This window comes from Micropterus salmoides, unplaced genomic scaffold (genome assembly GCF_014851395.1).
Source record: "Micropterus salmoides isolate LMB-PRFRI ecotype aquatic unplaced genomic scaffold, ASM1485139v1 Ms_hic_scaffold_9, whole genome shotgun sequence".
Taxonomy (NCBI): Eukaryota; Metazoa; Chordata; class Actinopteri; order Centrarchiformes; family Centrarchidae; genus Micropterus; species Micropterus salmoides.
The window spans coordinates 32,069,892-32,092,462 of record NW_024044681.1 but is presented as its reverse complement, the minus strand read 5'-3'; the positions used below and the strand labels follow the sequence as shown (position 1 = coordinate 32,092,462).

At 39.2% G+C, this 22,571-nt stretch overlaps 1 protein-coding gene across 11 annotated transcripts in view; it reads right to left on the bottom strand.

The window, feature by feature from the left end:
* auts2a (activator of transcription and developmental regulator AUTS2 a) overlaps positions 1 to 22,571 on the bottom strand; it is a 310,541-nt gene that overhangs the window by 228,502 nt on the left and 59,468 nt on the right. For all 11 annotated transcript variants that reach the window (XM_038708769.1, XM_038708770.1, XM_038708768.1 and 8 more), the window contains exon 3: positions 3,976 to 4,188. In XM_038708769.1, coding sequence (XP_038564697.1) covers positions 3,976 to 4,188 — 213 coding nt within the window. The remainder of the gene's footprint in view (positions 1 to 3,975; positions 4,189 to 22,571) is intronic.

Here is a 22,571-nt window from a genome sequence, read left to right as displayed (position 1 = left end):
TGTGTAATTAAGGTCTAGCTCTCACACACATACAAGTTAGGCATAGTACCTTATTTGATTTCACACATCACAAATAGACCAAGACCCTCATTCACACACATTTATCCAGCATTAATTGCCAAATCTTTTCAGTCACTGTTCTTTAGACACTGACCTCTTATAACCCCACACACAATAATATCACATAACAAATCACTTTTTCCATTCCAACAGTATCAACGAATGCGTTTGTCTTTAAGACTTCATCATTAGTAATTGTCATATTCAATAGAGGATCCAAAGTTTAAAGATTAAGAAATCGTTTCCTATTTCATTATTCATTTATTAATGTAATCCAAAAAACCAAAACAAATATTGGCTTGTTTTTCATACTTTGATATTTTTGCTAAAGTCAATTATAGTCAAGTGTTTTTAGTTAGTATTTTAGAAATTAAAAAACTAAGCTTAATTTGCACTCACTTGTGCACTCACTGTAGGCATGTACAGGGATAGGAATGGAGCCACTTTCTTGTAAATTCCTCCAGTTTTTAAGATGTCTTCAGTATCAAAGCAATTCAGTGATAGTTGTCAGTACATACAATGGTACACAGCAAAAAAAGAGATATGTTATTAGTTAATTTGACAAACTTTCCAAAATAGAAGCAAATATAAAATGGGGTTCATGTTGCTGCCCACAATCTAACTCACAGTATCCATGGCAACATTAAACTTTCTTTTTCTTGTAAGAGTTCATCTGTATCTGTTCACCAAAGTGATGACTTTTAACAAGACATTTTTCAAAATATTTGACCACAGTAAACAATGGTTAGTTTAATGCTCCTTGATCTTAAACAGTCTCTGATTAAGTTTTTAAAGCTACAATACAGTTAATGTAGCCAAAATCTAGATCAGTAATCATCAGTAGCAATTAAACAAAAACATACCAGTGATTAAAAAAGCTCCCTCCAATTTGATAAAAGCAGAGAGGAGGGAGAGAATATAATTTGTGGCTTGCTACAGTACTCCCATCCATCTCTGCTGAAGCTTCCTCTATCTGGGCTCTTTTTTCACTGTGAGGCGATATGTCAGAGGCGCTTATAAACATTTCTCTATTTTTCCCCCCTTGAGCTTACAGTATCTCATAGTTCAGTACATTGGGTCAGTGCCAGAGATCGAAAACATTTGCAGCAATCTGCGAGCTCAGCTAGAAGAAGAACAAAATAAAAACTGGGGAAAAAAACACCTCTTGCTTTATGTAACACCAACTTCTCTCTCTCTATCTCTCTGTCTCTCTCCCTCTCTCTCTCTCTCTCTCCACTTAAAGTCAGAGCTAACAAAAAGTGCTGATAGCAGGTGATCAGGTGATTTCTCACCAGACAGTGGCATTTGTAAATGGAGAATTAAACCTTGAGACAGACCTCTGACATTTAAAAATGTAACCTTGTGGGAGGACAATGGCTTAACATTTATTTATAGTGAAGCCAAAGAAAAGATAATAGTTCTGCTAGATAACTCTGCCGCTTGTTTCTCTTCAGAGAGGACAAAAAGAGGTGGAGTGGGGCGCAGATGATGATCTTTTCAATTATGCATAAGTCATAAAGAATGAAAGATTAGGCTGTTATTGAGCACCAAGGTTGATAGGTCTAACTGCACTTTACAGGGAACAAAAAAATATTTTTTCATTATTAACGCTGGCTGTGTAACAGTCTGGGCTTCTGCTGCCCCCCAAAAGCAAAAGCATTACCATCATAATCATCTGTAATGTAGTCATTAAAATAATTTTTTATAATTACCCAGATTAAAGGGAGCCATTGTAATTTAGAGCGCTCTCACTGGTGACTACGCCAATACGCCTTGCATTTAACCCATCACTGTTGTTGCTACCATGTCACAGCCACCTGTGTTGTGTGTGGAGGGTTATGGCAATGTATGCTGAGTTCGTGTTTGTGTGTGTGAGCACATATGTGGGTGAGGGAGGAGAGAAAGAGTGGGTGAGAATGTGGTGGGTGTGTTTGCGTATGTGAGCTTGCACGCGTGTGAGTGTATCTGCTAGAATTAGCGTGTGAGTGCGTACTCGGGAGATCAGGGTTGGGATCCCTCTGCCAACAGCCTAAACACCACACATGACCGGAACAACCACAGCCACCGGCCAAAATATCCAACACCCCCAGTCACGCCAACAACAGAGGTGCGCTGCATAGGCTTTAGTCCCTGTATGCTACATTCACACGACTAGCACATTCTCAGTCATGTGACTTGATGAAAATAGCAGCCCTTTAAAGCAGTTGGGACACCAACCACCTTACTAATGACTACAGACTGAGGGGATCGTCTACTCAGCAGTGGAGAACAGCCACAGCAAGAACACAATAACTGCCTGATACGAAACATCTAGTGTAAATATATTTAGGATTATATGGGTTGAAGCTTGCATTTGTGTAACGCAGAGAGTGAAACGCACATAAAATGTCTAATTATGAAATTTGAAAACCTTCCCTAAAAAGCAAGCAGATATATGGTCAATAATTTCAATTACTGTTCCGACTGTCATCTAATCAAATGATTTTGTGCTGCAATAAGCATAAACTTCAGATCTGTAACCAACAGTACAAATGTGGAACCGAAAGCAAGAAATACCACCTCACTACTGCTCCTACAAAACCACTGTGGGGTCAACTGTGTACTGTGTATTTAAGCAAATGGTGTGCCTAGTAACATGTGTCTTTGTTTTCCCTCATGTCTGCTTGTTCTGCAGCAATCCCCACAAACATGTCCTTGAATATGCAGTGTGTGTGTGTGTGTGTGTATGTAAATAATAGGTAGTGTTGTAACAGATAGTCCTTGCTGGTGGAGACACACCACTGCATGTGTGTGGCATAAATATTAATTAGTGACCTTGTCACCTTGCTGCACACAGAAATGTATTCAGGCATACCTTACATGGATATACACTCTCACACGCTAGAAGCTTCATACGTTCATGAAATATAGAAATGTGATCCAGATAATTATTTGTCCCTGTATTCTGCTTTCCCTTTTTTTTTCTTTTTCACAAATGAGTTTTGCTCGTTTGTACAAACAGCCTCTACATGGAGGGTGACTATGTTCCAAACCTGAGAATACTTGTTAGACGGACTCACTCCCAAAAGCAAAGAGCAGAATCAATCCCTATCATTAAACCAACACCGTAGCAGTAAACACAGAGATGGTGTTACACTAGGAGACTGCTACAGAGATACGGTTCTCTTGGACTTGCCATAGTTATAATTGACATGCTCTACACAAATCTTTCACCTCTTTGGTACTTTTTGCCAATGCCGTTAAAAGACACAATGCAGACATATAACACAAGTATAATGTAGTATACATATTGAACTGCTTAGCCTGCATGACAACCCCACAGTAATAAAAAAACAACAACAACTACCAGTTATAATAAGTTATATAAATTCTATAATGACCACATGAAGTATCTTTGGTACATATTGATTCAGTTTAAAGAACATCAAGGCCAGGATCTGAAAAACTGTGAGAAGCTGTAAGCAAGAGCAGCATAGGGCCACGAAATCATCAAATTACTGGATGTGACTGAAAAACTGAAAACTAGCTACTACTTTTTTGTTTGGCCTGTAGCCATCCCACCTCCAATGCCAGCATACGCACTGTACTGCACAAACACCAATGCATTAAAGAATGTAGTTGTTACATAGTTGTCACATTTGCCACAACACACCTTCTTGGTGCATCGAATACAAGGTGAACACAGAGCCAAGAGAAAAAAATTGCAGCATTAATTTGAAAGTATTCACTGTGTCAACAACTGAACAACACTTTCTCAGCATACGTACACTGAAATGACAGAAAGGCTGTATCCAAATGTCACACCTCATGACAAAAATGTAGTCCTCCGCTGCACTTGCCACTTACGATTTATTAAGCATATGATATTACTGTATCAATACGACGCAATAGAAAGATTAAATATCTTAAACTCACCATTGTGTGTTTCTTGTTCAGGTGTTTCTTCTTCCTCTTGCCTTGTGTGTGTGCCAGGCGGGGGATGTTCTCCTGGTCTGAAGGCTGTTGGTGGTGGTGATTGTTCTTGCAGGACTCCAGGCTCAGGCCGTTGGGGACCCTGGCAGGCTTTTTCTTGTGGAGGCACACTGCCTGGTTGTCTCTGCACGCCTGGGGCTTCAGTGTCATGTTCTTCTACAGAGGAAACAGCACAAGAGAAAGCTTAAATTACTACCAAAAACAAACATTTATCACTACTGCTGGTAATGTGTTTTACAATGTGTTGTATGAGCTGTACAGCTGGCCTTTGCAGAACTCACTGCAATCATACAGTCCATCAACAGTCAAATCAATACTGCATTAAAGTTCTATTCCTAAGAAAACCAGCTCATTAGCACACTTGAGAGCTTGAAGAAGAGCTGAACATCCACTTATAAAAGCCTGTTTTGGCAGATAGCAACCCTCCACTCTACAGTAAGCAGTGCAGTAAATTTGCTCCAAATTGAGGGGTAGTCGCGCAGAAAGGCTTTCGATACAGAGTAGTATGACATGATTTTCTCCCACAAAGAAAAGCAGAACAAAAATTGGTTCTTTGTTAGATTTTGTTTTGCCATTTGGTACACAGCAGAGAGGCCAACAGGAAAAACCAGTGACATTGCTTTTAGGTGGTATGTGTCTTAGATAGCAAACAGGATGCCAAAAACAAGGGTAAGTTTTGACAAGTAGCTTTATTACAACTCCTGTTTTGATTGTTTTGCCACACTGGTCCACCAATTTGATCCAGACTGAAATATGTTAAATTCTTCTGGAAGGACTGCCATTGCTTTTTGTACTGACATTCACAGTGCCCAGAGGACGAATGGTAATGATTTTGATGATCCCTTTACTGTATGTTTACTCTAGTTCCAGAATAAGGTTCCTGTTTATGGGTTTTGAGTGAAATGTCTCAGCAACAGTTGGATTTACTGTCATGGAATTTGGTGTGGATATTCATAGACAGTCCTCACAGGACGAATTGTAATGACTTCAGGGATCACTCATCTTTTCATCCAGCACCATCATCAGGACACATTTTAATGTCTAATGCTTCATGATAAAGTACCTGCAAAACTAATGACACACCAACATGCTAAAATAACATTGTGAACATGGTGAACATTCAATCACCTGCTAAAAATCAATCTGTTAACATTGTCATTGTGAGCATTTTAGCATGCTGGTGACAGCATTCAGCTCAAAGCACTTCTGCTTAAGTACAGCCTAGCATGGCTGTAGAGTCTCGGATCTCGGTTAAACACATTTTTTTAGTATGGCTTTTATTCTTGAAATACTATTGGATACTAGTCAGCTGTTTGAGTCAGAAGTAATAACCTCCTAGTTGCAAAGTCCTGGAGATCACTTGCTAATCCAGCAGTGTGGCCAGTACTGTAACACACTATTCCTGGAATTTTCTACTGAAGTTTTGGAGTCTGTGTAGGTGGTGCTCTTTTTATGCTACTGCAGTCAGTAGCTATTCTTCTGCTTAGAATAGCTAGTGGTTTTGGGTTGTATTAGACTGCATATCTAATACATGCCACTGTAACTAATATATACCATGCTACCTGTTTTCACCTTGTGACAGTCTGAAATTTGAGTTATTTCACATTCAGAGAAACACAACAATGGCTAATGGAGCCAGTTCAAGCAATTCTGCTGATTTGCATTCCATTACAATACTCTTAGCAACATTCATGCTCGGTCTGAAATAGAAGAGGCAAAGATAAAGTTGAGGAGAAACTTTGACTTTGAGTTTACCTGTAAGGCACCTTTCTGAGATCAGCAAAAGTACAGCAAAAACATTTAACACATACGTTCAGTTTACCCATCACAACATAAAAACTACATCAGAAACATTTCTTTTCATGAGGAAAAGTGGATTCTGAAAACAAACCGATAAGCTACTAACTCCAATATTGCAGGGTACACACAAGGGGTTATGCAGGTTGACAGGGCTGATCAATAGAACCACTCATCTGCTGCTGAGGCTGTGTAATGTATCACAGCCGCCCACAGTTAAACTTATGGAACAAATCAGCTTTGTTATTTGAAGGGGCGACCTGTTTTGCTCCATTGTGGACAAAAGAGCCATTGGTGTTAATATCCTCGGGGAGACATTTAAGCTGGTGAAGCAGCCATCAGAGTCAGACTGCTAAGGAGGAAGGCGCAAAACTGCAACAGCTGCACTAATGACATGTCAATACTCGGAAGGCTTGAGAGACATGGTTGTGAGTATCTAGTGGCACTCGCACTGGATACATGAACACTTTTAAGGCCATGAAATGTAATAGATAGACATGTTAGATTAAAGGACTTATTCTCTGGGTGCATGTGTACTGTTTGTTTTTAACCTTGATGAGGATTATTCCCGCAGAAACACCCCTCTTTGCTGTTTTTCCGATATTTGCCTTATTTTATCTTATGCTTTCTAAATCCTCAATACCTGTGCTACTTGAAACGTCCTTCCACTAAATGATGTTGTTTTCTCATTTCTGTGTTCTTACAGAAGTTTAGGATAAATTAAGGTTTAGATGGAGTATGGACACTCTTTGGTAGAGGAAAGCAGCTAAGTACGTGAGTATTTGTACTAGTGTTGTTAAAAATATAAACATTTTTTATACATATCGATTCTGAATATTAACAATTATGGTACTGTTCTGAATATATAACAGTTTTAATACTCATATTCCACAGCTCCCCAACAGCGAGCTGATACACACCGCTGCGTTTTTTTCCCTGCCAGGGTTTTGACAAGTCCCGCCCTACTGTGTTGTGATTGGCTATTACTCATCACTTGTGATTGGATGCTGGCAAAGCAAGCTCATATGAAAGTGACCCTACAGAGCGGTGCTACTGAAAGAGCAAAGCACCTGCAGGACCGACACGCCGTCCTCTATAAAGAACCTGGAGAGGTTGGTGACGCCTCCCCTTTCAACATCACTAATGTTTTAAAGAAGATAGCCCAGTAAACTGTTGTTGATAAGATAGTTGTCCTGTTGTTTGCCTAGCAGACATTTATAATTCTCAAAACTAAGCTAATCCCCCTCAGAGCTATCAGAGCTGAGGAATCTAAGACAGCAGAGTTTTAGTTGATAAGAAATACTTTGACTAAGGTCAAAAGTAAATCAACTGATGGTGTTATTTACCCTGGGGATGCTGGGGACGTCTCCCCACCACATTTTGAAACAAATGATTTTCTCCCCATCGCTTTTTGAAGAAAATGTTCTGAAAAATAGTTTGCAGCAAGAAATGTTAACTAACAAATGCAAATGCTTTGAGAAAGGTTTATTTGTACAAAAAGCATACAATGCAATTTAAATATAGTTTCCCTTCCCCTTAGCTCCCTTAATTAGAGCAGAAATTGTCTCAAGAATGCAAGAAATTAAAAGTTTAATACTCAAAATATTCTTCAAAATAGTGCTACAAATCTTCGTCTTGTTCTCATGCATTGTCAGGTTATGACAACACTAATTTGGACCCTACTTCAGTATTTTCATTTCATGATATTTTGGACTCCTACTCAACATTTCAAAGGCAGATATTTTTACTTTTTACATTTGACAGTTATAGCTGCTAGTTACTTAGACGACCAAGGTTTTACATGTAAATATATAATCAGTAAAAAAAAAGTATGCATTGTTATAGAATAACTTTTTTAACAATGCATGCTGGTTAAAGTAGCTGTACTTTAACCAGCAACACAAAATGCGGCACACAGTAATGCAATCATAATAATCAAATAATAGTATTAATACAACAATTACACTGATATGAGTTATTCTGCTGCCAACTGAGTACTTTTAAGTATATCTTGCTGCTAAGTACTTTTACTGTACTTTTATCTAAGTTAAATTTTGAATGCAGGACATTTGCTTGCAGTGGAGCTAGGCAGTGTTCAGACCGACTTGCAGTCTGATGAGCCTATAAACACATAAATCTGTTACAATTTGAGATCATATTTCATGGTCTCATTGGTAACCTTAGACAACACGCCCCCAGCAATGCATCCCCCTGCACTGTTTAATGCAGAACTGTTTTTCATTCTTAACCCCTATTAATGTTACTTTAAGGTATTTCTACTTTTCCCTACGTAAAAGACCTGAATACTTCTCCTGCCACTGAGCCTCTCACATTTGCCTCATGCAAACTGGGATATCATTCTGATCTTGTTTCAGTTAAGTATGAAGGAAAAAAAGTGTCTCAGTCCAGTAACATTGTTAGGGGTGGTTTATGTTTGGTAAACAGCACTCAAGTTAGACTCCACAAAACCCTGCCTCAGTCCAGGATTTATCCCATAGCCCACAGAAACCACAGTACGCCTCATATTTGGTATATAGTGCATATGAGGAATGGAATCAAGGCAGAATTCCCACAAAATACTGGTGAGGAAAAAAAAAAACAAATCTCTAGCAGCAACTGTTATTCGTTAAAGGACCACCTCGTAGCAACATTAGCATGCCCACAGAGAATTACTTCACCAGTGTTACAGATATGCACTGCTGTCAGAAAGATGAGTTTGATGGGTGTGCTACTGGCACTGACTCACTAAACCATTTCTAAAGGCCTCAATTCACTCGTAGAAAAACAAGTGCATGCATCAACTAATCGTGTTTGCCTTTTCCGCCCACACTCATCCAAGGCAAATAATGCTACATGACATGCATTGTCAGTGCACAGAATAAGTGACAAAGTTATGATGGGGCTGAGAGAGGTTCCATTGTGCCAGCTTACTGCATGCGTCTAAGCCTCCGAACCAACTGATTGCTTGGAATAAATTATGCGCATTATGTTTTGCCTGCTCACGAACAATAGCAAGACAAATTTCTCATTTCTGCGCCGTATGATGACACTGAAAAAAGTAATTGCTCAATATGGCTCACTCTCTACTAGCTTTCATTTCTGTGATTGTCTGGCAGTGCACAAAGTAATTACACTGGGGCATTTAGTAGCATGTACGTCTGCAGGTATACTTACAACAGGTTACAATCTGGAAGGCAGCTATTCTAATTAAAATTTTTGTGGGGGATTTTTACAAATATTGCATAATGTTTCACATCTAATGTGAGACAAAAACTTGTTACTTGATCAATGATCCTGTTATTAATCTGATATTTAAAGTGGATTTACTGAGCTACATAAGTCTTGATAAAAATGTGTTTTGCTTATTGTTCCTTCACTTGGATGTTGTGCAAACTGATGTGCAAAGTTTGAGTTTTACACATTAATCATGGTCTAGTATGCGACTTATATATGCAATATGCAACATTTCAGAGAAGTAGGAGCCATCTTGGTTCTAGCATTTAAACTTTTGAAATGAAAAATACTTTGATTTCTATAGATTCAGGATTTTTCAATGAGGGCTAAGGAGTAGACATCATTTTAAACTTAGTAATTAACTGTTTAGAGAGTATTTTATGTGTCTTAAACATGCCTGGAGGGGATCTACTGTATAACCTTCACTGTTAATGTGTGATTTCAGCAGATACTCAGATATGCTTGCAGGCTGGATCTAGAGTCTTTTCAAAATTGTATGCCAGAAGCTGTTTGCAGTAGATTAATAATGTGCACTGTCACAGTTTGCTCATCAGTCCCACTCTTCAGCCACACTTTCTAATCCCCGGCCCTTTGTATTGCTTTCTGGGTGCTTCTCAATTCTTTAAATTGCATCCACGTTTTCCTCACTTTCATCTTTTACTATCTATCTTTAGTATCTTAGTCCCGCCCACTGGAGATGCATGGAGTGACGCAAGGAAACCATGCGAGGAGAGAAGGAATGAGGAAATACGTTTTTTAAGAAATGAGACGTCCTCCAAAGCATCACGAGAAGCGACGTCCGTTTCTGATGACGGAGGCAGCTGATCACAGCTGGATCAGCTGATCAAAGCTGTGAGCTGTCAGTCAGCTTTAACAGCTGGAGAGACTTGATGGAGTTTGTGTCTCAGTTATCACTGAGCAGCATGTTTTTTTCTCTGTAACTGTTACCTGTTTAACAAACACCTGCACATGAAGAATAACCTGCATTCAGTAATTAATACTGAGCCCGATCTCCTCCCAGGGCATCAAATAGGCTACAAACGCTTGGTCAGGCTTTCTCAAAGCGTAGGTAGGCCTATTTGATTTTAGGCTTTCCATTTATTTAATCTTCTGATTTCCTTTAACACTTCTCCATTCATTTAATTTCAGTCACATCACTCTTCACATCATATCAATAAAACACTTTCATTCATATATCTCATCAGCTGATTTTACTCATGGAGCCGCCAGCTACTTCCTTTTCCTTTCCTTGAGTCTTTGCTACAGTCCAGTGACTTGTTTAGTCAGACTCCTCACTCGTTTACTTCGTTTTATTGTCGTATATTTGGACTAAACTCTCTGGAATGATCAGCCTCATGTGACTGAATGGAAATATAACGATGATAAACGAAGTGTTTCTTGCAGACCGTCAGACAGACTCTCTGACTTTAATTATCTCCATAAAATAACAGTTAATGCGAGGAAATAACAGAGAAGGGAAATCTGTCTCCTAATGAAATTAATAAAGTTGTGTGTGGTTTTAAATAGATGGTGAATCATAAAACATCAGCTGCGGCGTCCAAACAGAAACGGATCTCCAATAAGGTTGTGTCAGTCAGTAAAAGAGTGACTGCGAAGGATGCACTCGTGTATTCTCGCTCTTAGCTCCTCAGAGATAGCTCCTCGCTCCACGCTCCTAGGAGCACAAATTAGAGCTGTGGGAGGACAATTAAGGGAATTTAGAAACAGTCTCTGTCTCTAACTCCCCAGACCTGCCATCCCCAAGCTCTCCACCAGATGCCCTCTGACTTTTCCTATCACCTGACTGCCACACCCAACTAAACACCTGGGGTGAGTTCAATCTCAAAACGTTTTTGCAACGGTTTGCAACGTTTTCTGATTGAACGACATGTTTTCTTACAACGTTGTACAATGTTCCTCAACAGGATTTGAGGCATGTTTTCTCCCAATTAGTGGGTGTGTCACAGGTGTTACAATCAGCTGAGACAAGTTTGTAAATACAACATTGTTGAAAAGGCAGGAAAATGCAGTTCACTGACGTACACAAAAGGGAGTTCGAGGCACCACCATTTCCGCATAAAAAAAACCTGGTTTTGCTACGTTTTGTCGGTGATGAACTCGCCCCTGGCCTCCTCTACCACTCCTCACATGCAACTCATTCCCTCATCAGCCACTCACCATTTATTTATTTATTTCCTGGATCTGTATCTGAGCCTGTTAACTGCTTGTCTACATGTCTGCCTGTTTCCCTACCTGTATCTGCCTGCCTACCAACCAACACCTGTCTGTATATTATTATGGTCTGTCATAACCCACCATGACAGCATGTGATTCTCTGCTGAATATTCCAATGGCGCTCATTAAAGAGACTCCTCCAGAAAGAACATCCACCATGTTTCTCTTGGAGCACATAATAAACAGGGGAACAGTCTATGTCTTTGACACCACTTTCACAGTCAGGGAGAGGTTGAATGAAACAATGGAAAGCTGTGCTTGCCAAAATAATAAAAGCGATTAAAAAAAATAAAACAGGAATGAATCAGTAGATACATAAAGATGACGAATTGAGTTTAATATTCACCGCAGCAGAGCTAATGTCTTATCCAATCAAAAACCTTTATTTGTCTGCTTGCTTTGAACATCTTCTACGCTTTGGTATTCCTGTTCATCGAGAAGTAAATACACCTGCTAACTTTGCTGGTGTTTGAACACCATTCATGTAGAACCTTTGCTGTCCTTGCTCCGTGTGCAGGAGCACCCTGAACTCAACACCTACAGCAGTAGATTAAACAAGCTGAACCTTCTATGGTCTCTCTGAGCCTGCTGGCATTTGAGCCACCAACAGACACGCCTGTGAGAGGTTGATCAAAGAGTTTGATCAACTTGTCTCACTGACACAATTTAATTAGTTTACACAAACCAGCAGAGTGGAAAAGAGAGAGGGGTGGATGGTGAGAGAAGGAGAGAACACTCGAACCCACCAGAGGCCTAATGAATCTGGCTTCCCACGATACTGCTGCTTTCAGCACTAAGCTCAAAGTACATCTGCACACAGACACACACCTCTCAAAACAACAACAATAAAACAACGTAAACAATAATTGGACATCTAATGAATGCTAATAAAGACTGATAAGTACAATCTCTCCTTGGTGGGTACTCCACAACAACAGCCCATATTAACTTCAGCTACCTAGTTAGGTTGAGCAGTGAATTGTCTCTCATTCTTTAGGGAGTCCTTGACCTGATTATCACATTTTCAGTAGGTGTGAAATAGCATTAAGCAAGCTCTAAGTGTTTGGTGATTCACTGCTGCTGTTTGTGGTGATATAACCAATTACAGGTGTGATTAGAGCAGCTGATCTACTTCATATGTAATTTGATGGTTCAAACTGAGGTGAGAATCATAGGTAAATATGGTAGACACTGGCCCAGCATCTTCTTCAGACCAAAGACTTTTGTTAAGGGGGTATTATTATGATGTGTATATAATATCTATCATAATATCTACTGTATATTTATAGTACTTACATTAAATTACATTAAAATGTTCATGTTAGGTTTACATTTGGCTTACATTCCCATTTCCTAATGATGATTCTATATTTTCTGACTATCCTCAGAACACGTGTCAGTCCAAACAAAAATCTCAACAAGGGTACTTTTGAAAATACTGAGTTTTGGCACAGCAGGGAAAATGACTGGGGAAACATATTTCTCAAAATGTTACTGAGAGAACAATGTTAAAAACATATTTTTTTGCTGGGTTTTGATTCAACATAAATATTCAAAATACTAAAACGAGTCATAGAACATAATTATTAAAGTGTTTTTTTAATGAAAGGTAGGGTGGTTGATGACAGTAAAAACAAATATGATAATGTTCAAAATGTCTGATTACATTTCTTTCAGTTTGGCTGCTGTTTGACCTTCCGACAGACACTTCAGTACAGTTCACTGTTCACTCAAAATACTACTTTGAATTATGCTAGAAATACACTATACAGTATACTCTCAATTTACCACTGAATAGAAATAGTTTTATGGTCCAGAGCTGCAGGTTTTATATCTGTGAACAAATTACACATACTATAATGCACAAACATCTGTTCATCTTGTGTATTTTTCCAAAATTGATTATTTTTCAATAGTAGAGTAGTTTGTAGTAGATTTCACATTCGTCAGCTTGTTTGTTTGTCAAAAAAGCATTTTTAAAGGGGCATTATGGAGTTTCCAGCGGCCACTAGCGGTGCGGTTCTGGGATTGCAACCCGACGTGTGCTCGTCCGCGTGCTCGCTCATACTCATGAGCATAATCCGAAACACAACCACTTTCATACAGACATTCTGCAATAAACGCAGAAACACCAGCATGCCGCTATAGGCTGAATCCGACCTGGAGACCTCAAATTAAAAGCAGAATAGTGGCTGGTGCAAGCAACGGAGAAAACAGCCATGTGCTTCATTTCCAAGTGAGTTTTGAGCCCATTGATAATAAGGCACTGAAAATTTGATTTATTAAAATCAAAAACTTACATGTAGCCCCTTTAACAATATGGCTTCTTTGTCCGCCCATTTTCTTCAGTATTTAAAGCTTTTCTAATACGTTCACTTGATCCTGGTTCATCCTTTATCTACGGTAATAGTCTGTGATATAGGTGATCACACACATATTTGCATGTCCATGATTCTGGGTTATAATCATTTATCATTATTTTATGAAAAAAAGAGATCCTACGGTATGACTTCCAATCCTATCAAAAATACAGACTGTGCTCTTTCTATAAACTGATATACTGCCCCTGTTTTGGTGTATGTTGGGTTTAGTCCTGATGACAAAAGTGAGCCAACCAACACGTGAAGCCCATTGATTTGTCAGTATCCACCATGGTAACAAGTGTCATCGGGCCCTAAGTAGCTACAACAAGGAGAGAGAGTTGTAAACGCCAGCAATCGAAAATCACTATCAGGCTGGCACCCTGCTTTGCTGTGGCCAAGCCAAAAATCATTCAGCAGTCCATCCAGAAAGTTGACCTGCAGCTCAAAGAAATCAGACAAGACGAAAATACCTGAGAGCTGCTTGGGAGGACAGCAGTATACAGACAGGAACAGAAATTTAAGTAGTAGAAGATAGAACAATGCATTCATGTTGACTTCTGACCACATTTGGTCTTATTTATTAGTGGTGAATAAAAACGCGTAGAATTAAAAGGTGAATATGCAATTCAAAATGTGTTGAGAACTCATAAACACTCCAGCTGCATTTACCTCCAATTTTTTCAAGTAGGTGTGAAAGCCTTTGTGAAAATCCTTGAGACAGTAGACAGGAAATTTCTTTGCTTGTAGATTTGAATTAATTAATTTCAGCTTGATTGGAGTTCTTGTAAATTTGGAAATGTTGAAGTGTGAGTTTACAGAGGTTAACAGTATTTAGTTTCTAGTATGTCTCAAGGCTGCCGTCAAAGCTAGCTGGAACAATTTCAAGCACAATGCTTCAGTGCAACTTGGTGTAATTTGTATTTTGAGATCCAAAGGCTCTTTGCCTGTGCTGAAAAATATGATATAGTTTGAGCACTCACAACCACAGATAATCGTGTCATACTTGAGCTGTGAAGACCCTGAAGTGAGGACATGGAAACCATCATCACTTACCCAGATTCCTTCTGCAGTTCACATATTGAACATATTGTTATATCCATTATCTTTCTCCAGGAAGAACTAAAGCTTACCGTCGACTATGTTTTTATTAGCTATTTTAGATGCGTGGCTCTGTTGAGCTGTCAATCAGTCCAGACAGAGTAATGGGTTCAGTAAACATCTGACTAGGTGTTCAGGGAAGTCGTTGAGGACAATAGGCAAAATAGGTGGAGTTTTCAAAACTTCTAGTGGGACGTCATTTTGTTGTTGCTAGCGACAAAGATGCATCTGTCCCGTGCTATGTTTATCAAATTGGCTACAAATATCGCCTACCTACAAGCTACCTGTTAAAACCAAGCAGCATCCCCCGCAAATGAAAAATGAAGCAAACACCGAAGTGTCAAAAACTGTGGGAATGGTACCTTGAGTCTGGCTCCTAAAGTGAGCCAATCCCCATTGACCCCCATATTAAAATGCCCAACTTTACAGCAGAACTGTGTTTAACGCCCGGTACAAATAACGGTTTTGGTCTCCCTGTTCATAGCAACTGTGTAGGGGAGGTGAATTTTAACTTGCCCGCTTAAATTATATCAAGGCTTAAAGTCTGTGAAGGTTCTCTGTCATCCAGGTCAGGAAGGTTAAAATCAAGGACAAGAACTTAAGAAGTCTCTCGGATGAGAGATGAAACGGCTTCAAGTATCTTCAACCAAGTCCAGTTGCCCTTGATTTTAACCTTCCTTGGATTACTAAGACTTAAAGTAACGGTGGCTTGCCGCTAGATGGTTCAGAAGTCGGAAACCTATGGGTGACATCACAGACATTACGTCCATGCTTTATACAGTCTGTGGTTAAAACACACCTGATGTGCCTACTTAGATGGAAACATATCAAAGATAGAGCTTTCCTATAATAATAATAATAATGGGTGTGAGAGTGCAATGGTGCCGTTGTCACTTTGTGTCTGAAAGGGCCTTAATGAAGAACATGTAATCTTAGACAGGGATGATGGTGCCTTGTTTTGTCTGAGCCACTGGGAATGGGTTACAGAGACCTCCCTCAATCACCTCAACAATAAAACCATTAAATTAATAGAGAGAAATTGAGAGTGCCGCGGCATTATTTGGAGAGGAGAATAATCACATGTCTATATACTGTTCTATAATGCTCCATTCCTCCATGCTAAAACCATAGTCCGAAAAGTCTGTCTACCTTCTGTAGTGTCTCAAAGTAGATGCTGGTGCTCACACACACACACACACACACACACACACACACACACACACACACACACACACACAGCTGCTCAGAATTTTCAGATGCAGAGAAGCCAATGTCTGCTTTATACACAGGAGCAAGTGGGGAGTTGTCTGAGGCAAGTAGAGATTTTCAGGTAGGCAGTAAATTACTCCCCTGACAGGCATAACCATCTACAAGATGTTTGTTCTTTTGCATTAGTTACCTAACCCTTTCTCATGATAGCACTTTCATGACAATAGCGGGGGCCTCACCAAATAGCGTCCACTTCAAAAATGCACATACACGTACACACAGACAAAGACATGTAACCAATTTCCTGGCACTAATCTCATAATAGCAGAGTTTATTTCTCATTTGAGTCAGAAGGGTGTACAAAAAAAGACAAGGGGTTATCCTGTGTATGGCGATCTGATTTCCTGGTTGTGTCTGGCTGTGCAACAAATACGGATTATTTTTCTTTCTGGCAGACAGGATAGAGGGGAGCTGGCGTAATGGGAGATCTTAGCAACTAGCTTCCATTTGTGTCATTCAGTCTTTATCAGGCATCCTGGGAGACCCACAACTGAGTTTCTCAAATAAAACAAAGCGGTGGGTGCCATGCATCAAAGACAGTAAATAAATGGCTGCATTGTGGCCACAATAATCATGCTAGGGAAATCAGACATGTCCAGAGTGACAATGTAACACAAGACCTGTAGTGGGTGGGAGCCTGTAGTTATTTCTGAAAATGTGTTACTAAAAGGATCTTACAACAATGTCCATATGGGCAACAAGAGCTCGCACTGAGCACCAAAGTCAACACATCTGCGAGTTTGTATTTGTGATTTGCGCGTGTGCTTTTGTGCATGTGTGTTTCCAGCATGCATCTCATGGAGGGAAATCAGGCCTTCAGCAGAGACGCCAGCAAAGCACAGGACTTAATGAAAAGCAAACATATTCAGCATGAGCCACAAGAACCCACAACATTTACCCTGATTAAATAAACATGAGGAGCAGATACAGCCTGGCTTTTTTCATGTTAATCACAGAGTAAGCAGAGCAGGCAGAGTGGCCCTTTAATAGGTGCAGAAAGATGTAAACCAACAGTGTTGCTGTGTTACTGAATCAGAAAAAAAGCCTATATTAGACTATTTCAGACATAGACATCAGCTGACAGGTTGTATGTTGTGTGTGGAATAATGTGAATAAAAGGATTTCAGTGTAAAGCAAACAAGTGCAAGACAACATGCACACTAGTCATGTGGCAACAGCCTGAATAAAAAAACATACTGCAAAACAAGATGAAGTGCAGACTGTCCTGATCAAATGAGAACAAACAACAAGGAGGAAAATAATGGGCTGAAAACAATACCAGCCCGAGCGGCATTGTGGGATGGATTTCACTCTTTGAAACTGCCCTTGTTGGCTTAAATAATTACACCTAATTGCTGACAGATGTAAAGGCAAATGAACCATTTGCTTAAACAAGCACACAGATTGCTTACGGTGACTGCACTGGGTCAAAGCTTTTATTGGATTCTGCCATTCACTATTACTAAAGAAAATTCACTTTCTGTGGAGTGGGCCAGTTTGATTAGTTGTCTACAACTGACAACTCACTCATTGTTAAAAAATCATGTCATGGATTGCCATAAATTACTTATAACCTGAAAAAAATGGTATTGGTAATGGTATTTAACTGACCATTAAACTTCAAGATATAAACATTTTAAGGTAACATCTACAGTATTAGATACTAGGCTTGGGCGGTGTCAAGGTATTATAGAATACCAGGGTATTTAGAAATCTCAAAGGTATGATTTCAAAAACTGTCAAAAATAAAGACGCCCTCTGTCGGTTGGATCGATCATATTGGCTCTTAGTTCATTTACTGCGTGCTCAGATCAGATTTGCGTACGCATGTTTGCTCAAACAGTGCTATGGAGTGCTAAAACAGTGGATCACTTCACAAATCTGAGATAGAACATTCAAAACAATAATTGTCTTTGTCAGCAAAATAAATATCTTAATAAAACAAATTAAGTCTAATAAAGGTATGATTCAAGTGAATAAAAGTTGCAGCTCCAGCTTCTGACTCTATTGGGCGGACAATGTCAGCTGGTCAACTACAATAACTAGCTTCTTGTTGTCATATTTGCTAGAACACATTTCTAATGTAAAGCTAGTATAAAATAACATTGATTCAGCATCTTGGAAATTGCAACTTGGATTTTTGGATTACACCATAAACAAGTATGTATGGTGAGCTCTGAACAGCATTCCTCACCTGTAATAAATGTAACTGTGCATAGAAGCTGAAGACAAATGAGGCTGCAGCCAACACTGTTGGAGTATCTTGATTCTTTATGTTAAATGTGCCTAAAGCTATGGTGAGCAACAAGCATGGTGTAATTCTTCTCGGATGCTTGCAAAGCCATTTTTGTTTGATGAGTGAGCTAAGAAAACATGTTGCCACCTTAAATTAGCCTGTGCTAAGATACTGCTGAGTAAAAAGGGATATATTCTGAAAAAGTAAATCACAGTTATCCTCTTGTTGTCCAGCCAGAGAGAAGATAATAAACATGCACTCTTCTCAGTCGCCTTTCAATTATTACTGTGTGCTCACAGCAATAAGCAGCAAAATGTGTTTTTATTTGCCCTGGGTTTTTACTCTCAATCCCCAAGCAGTCTACCCTATCATCTGGCTGGAGCTTCTTGAGTCCCTATATGCAGCTTGAGAAAGACTGCAGGCACCACTCAAGGCTGACAAAAGCATCTCCACCATCTCTGCATAATTTTGTGTTTAAAAAAACCCAAAGCAAAACTATACTGATTATAGAACACAACAAAAAAAAAGGGTCTCACTTTAACCCATGCAGTGGTGTTTAATGAATAAAAAAGAATTCCTATAATCATACACACAAAGCATCATTGCCTCATTGGGCAGAAAGTACAATTCTGACATCTGTCCCCTCAGAACTTTACCATGGCCGTTTGTTGCCCAGTGTTGTCTTAAAAAATGCTTTGTTTTCTGTGATTTCTGTGTGCGGTGGAGCCAAAACAACAGCCGCAGAAGGAAAAGCAGCCCTCTCCTGGGATTTTGGGAGAAGGGAAACAGAAATACTTGATTTCGCTCAAGCTGTGGCTTTGTAGCAACAGCTCTCACTCTGTCTTATTTCTCTCTTTTCCCCTCCACCTCTACGATTCACAGCAGAAAATTGACTCAGGGAGGGAGTGAATAGTGGCTGATGCTAAAGCCTTCCTGTTCTGAATGTACTTCTCTCCTGCCCGCTGCCAAAACCATACTGCTGTCAGGGCCTGAAGCAGTGATTTTCTGTGAGAGAAACTTAAAGCACTTGGTTTAATTCGCTCCTTTTTTCTCCCTGTACAGCACTGGTGTTCAGTTAATGGCATCTGAACAAAAGAGGCCCCCTCCATGGGCTCTCCAGCCAAGGAATGGTTGTTAGATTAGCCCAGCAGGTTTACAAAATGGGCTCCAGCTTTGACTACTGTAACACTCATGTCTCTATGCTTAGACAACCAAGCAGAAGGTGATTACATTTCTTCATATTATTACACCTTTGGTTACATTGAAACATTTGCTTTAATCCATATAGTGGTTCTATTGTAAACGAAGCATGTGGGCACCTTTGGAGAGTCAAAAAAGGACTATGCTTAAACCCCCATGGCTTTGCATTCCCTGCTATCATTCCTCTGCTCCTCAGACCAATGACGTGATGTTTCTTTTGGGACGCCGTGGCTTCAGACAGAACGGCGCAGGTTGCTTAGCAACTGGGTACAAAAAGAAGATCATTAAATTGCACTGATGCTCACTCAGTCCTTCGTTATGTATCTCAGAACTTGTTGCTCCAACCCACAGTGAATAAGAATCTTCTCTTGGATGAACATGGCTGTCTCAAAACTGCAGCTCAGACGTTAGTGATAGCACCTCAGCAAAATCTCATGAGCAAACTCCAAGCAAAATAAAACCTTAAAGGTTTTATTTTTATTTCTCATAAAGTCATCATTCAAAACTATCTTATATATCACAGCAGTTCAGACATTTTTATTTGCTTACTGCAGTTTGCTGTAATGCATTTCACTTGACTTTGCATTTTTTCACGGAGCACTCAGGCATGTGCCTTCACTGAAATAATAATAATTTAACATATTTGACAATAAAAGCATAGTGTCATGCTAGCAAGAATAAAAATGATCAGCCCAGTACCATATATTAATAATCTGGAAGTAAACATGATAATCATCAAATGGGAAAAGTAATACCTCCAGTCAGTCATCCAAAATGCAGGTAATGAAATGTATACTTGGCCTACGTACTGCCTTGAGGTTATTTGAAGTAAAAATTTCACTTTACCATATAACTCATTTTCTCCCAGGATAAAAAGGGAGCTATAGGAAACTGCACAAACACAGCTAACCTCATTAACATTAAGTTAAATCAATGGTGTACACAGTGTGTACACGCAGAGCTCTATTTCCTGCCTCAGTAAAGACTGTGAGCAGAGGCTGCTGCTCACCAGAGGGCCGATACCTGCACTATTTATAGACCACGGACATTAAAGCTAACAGTGTAACAAGAGACCACAGGCTTGCCCCTCCACTGGTAATTAGAAACCCAGTGAAAGCTCACCATCTCCACAATGGAGGAGAAAGACTGTGCCAGAAAAGACACACAGCGGATGTGCCAGAATACACTACAGACCTCCACAGCAAGTTTCACATTGCAGATCTTTTATACAGTTCCAGGATTTATGAAGTGAAATCCAGGCACTTTCTGGGATTTAGAGCTGTTGCTACGCTGTAGCTAAGCTTGTGTAACGATTACAGTTTCCATGCAACAATTCAGTTAAGTTATCAACTGTCTAATGCAGGCTATTATTACACTTACTGTAAGCCATATGTGAAGAATACTTGCTGAGGCATTTATAGCAATAAGTTCTACTATTTGCTACATCTTAATATGCAATAAAAAAAGAAACAAATTAAGACCATGCAGATGGAGTGGACACCAGCCTGTACTGCTGATTAAAACTATAAGTTCCGCATTAACAATGAAAAGCTGATGATGTAGCCTGTGAGGGTTGAGGGTGAGTGTTTTCCTCCTGCACTACGCCCCCGAGCTACAAGGCAACTTAACATTTTGCTACAAGCTGACTGGAAAGAAACAACCAAAATACAAAGTAAATTATAATGTTATATGACCCTAAAAAGAGAATTCACACTGGCAAATTACCTGAGTACAATAAAATGTCCAAACTAAGAAAAATGTTGACAACATACAGACTGAGTGAACACAGCCTGGCCATAGAAAAGGGTCGCCACAGACAGAGCTGGCTACCACAAGAGGAGAGACTCTTCTCCCAGTGTGACAGGAGACAGGTAGAGACAGAGCTGCACTTTCTAACCTCATGCCCTAAATATAACACACTAAGACAAAAACACTTTGCCAACATTTCCCAAATATACCCCGAATTCGAATTCATATCAGACCCGCAGAAACTCCCCTATTTACTGGGAGAAATGCCCAAATGTGAAATAATTTCTGCAAAATATGTCTCCTCATGCCATGAAGTGAGGACAACCAGTGGAAACTCAGACTGATAAAGAATTGTACAGATTTTCAAATTATTATTATTTTGATCGTTTGATATTTTAGTAATTGTTTTGTTTTTACATTTGACAGAGATTTTTTTATTTTTTTATTTTATTATTATTTTTGAATCAATTAATTATTTTTTTAAATTATTTATTTATTAATATACACACACACACACGTTACAGTTTCATTTATTTTTTTATTTGCTTTATATATATTTATTTTTTTAATAGACACACACACATACACACACACACACAAACACGCTTACTGTTTGTAAAAAGCACCTTATTTGTTTAAAGTGGTTGCAAACCACATGTTATTGCACTTTTGTGTACATAGCATTACACTACTTTAGAATTCATTATTCAATTTTGCACATAACAATGCGATTAATCGCGATTAAAACTTTTCGTTGCCCAGCACTAGTAATAATATATTGCAAAGGAATTTTAACAACCATGTTTGTAAAAAAAACAAGAGAGTCTAATGCTCATATGTAAGCAGAGGTTGCATCCTGTATATTATGCAATGTTTTTTTCTAATATACAAAATTCACTGTATATTCAGTCAGACTGGCCACCATGTACAGCGTTTTTCTTGCACAATAATTTAATGAATAAAAAACAACAACCAAAATTAAACAGCTGCTTTGTCCAACTGGAATGTAATATGTGAATGGTGAGTCCACTTCAAGCACTGATTATAAGGTTTCTATATTGAATGATGATAAAGATGAAAATGAGTAATGGGAAAGGATCACGTCACATCAGTTATTTACACAGAGTGCTCCAGTCAAAAGTACATTAGAGGGCTGATTGGATGCTTAGAGACACATTCTGTTCTCAAATGAACACATCAAGCGCACATGAACACATGCACGCAGAGAAGTGTGCACAAAGTACAGGTTTTTTTTAATTGATTTCATCTATTAACCTAACACAGTTCCCTTAATTAAATTCTATTCTGGACTGGCTGTGTTCAGGTATTTTAAATTTTCATCCTGCTGTACTCCTTCA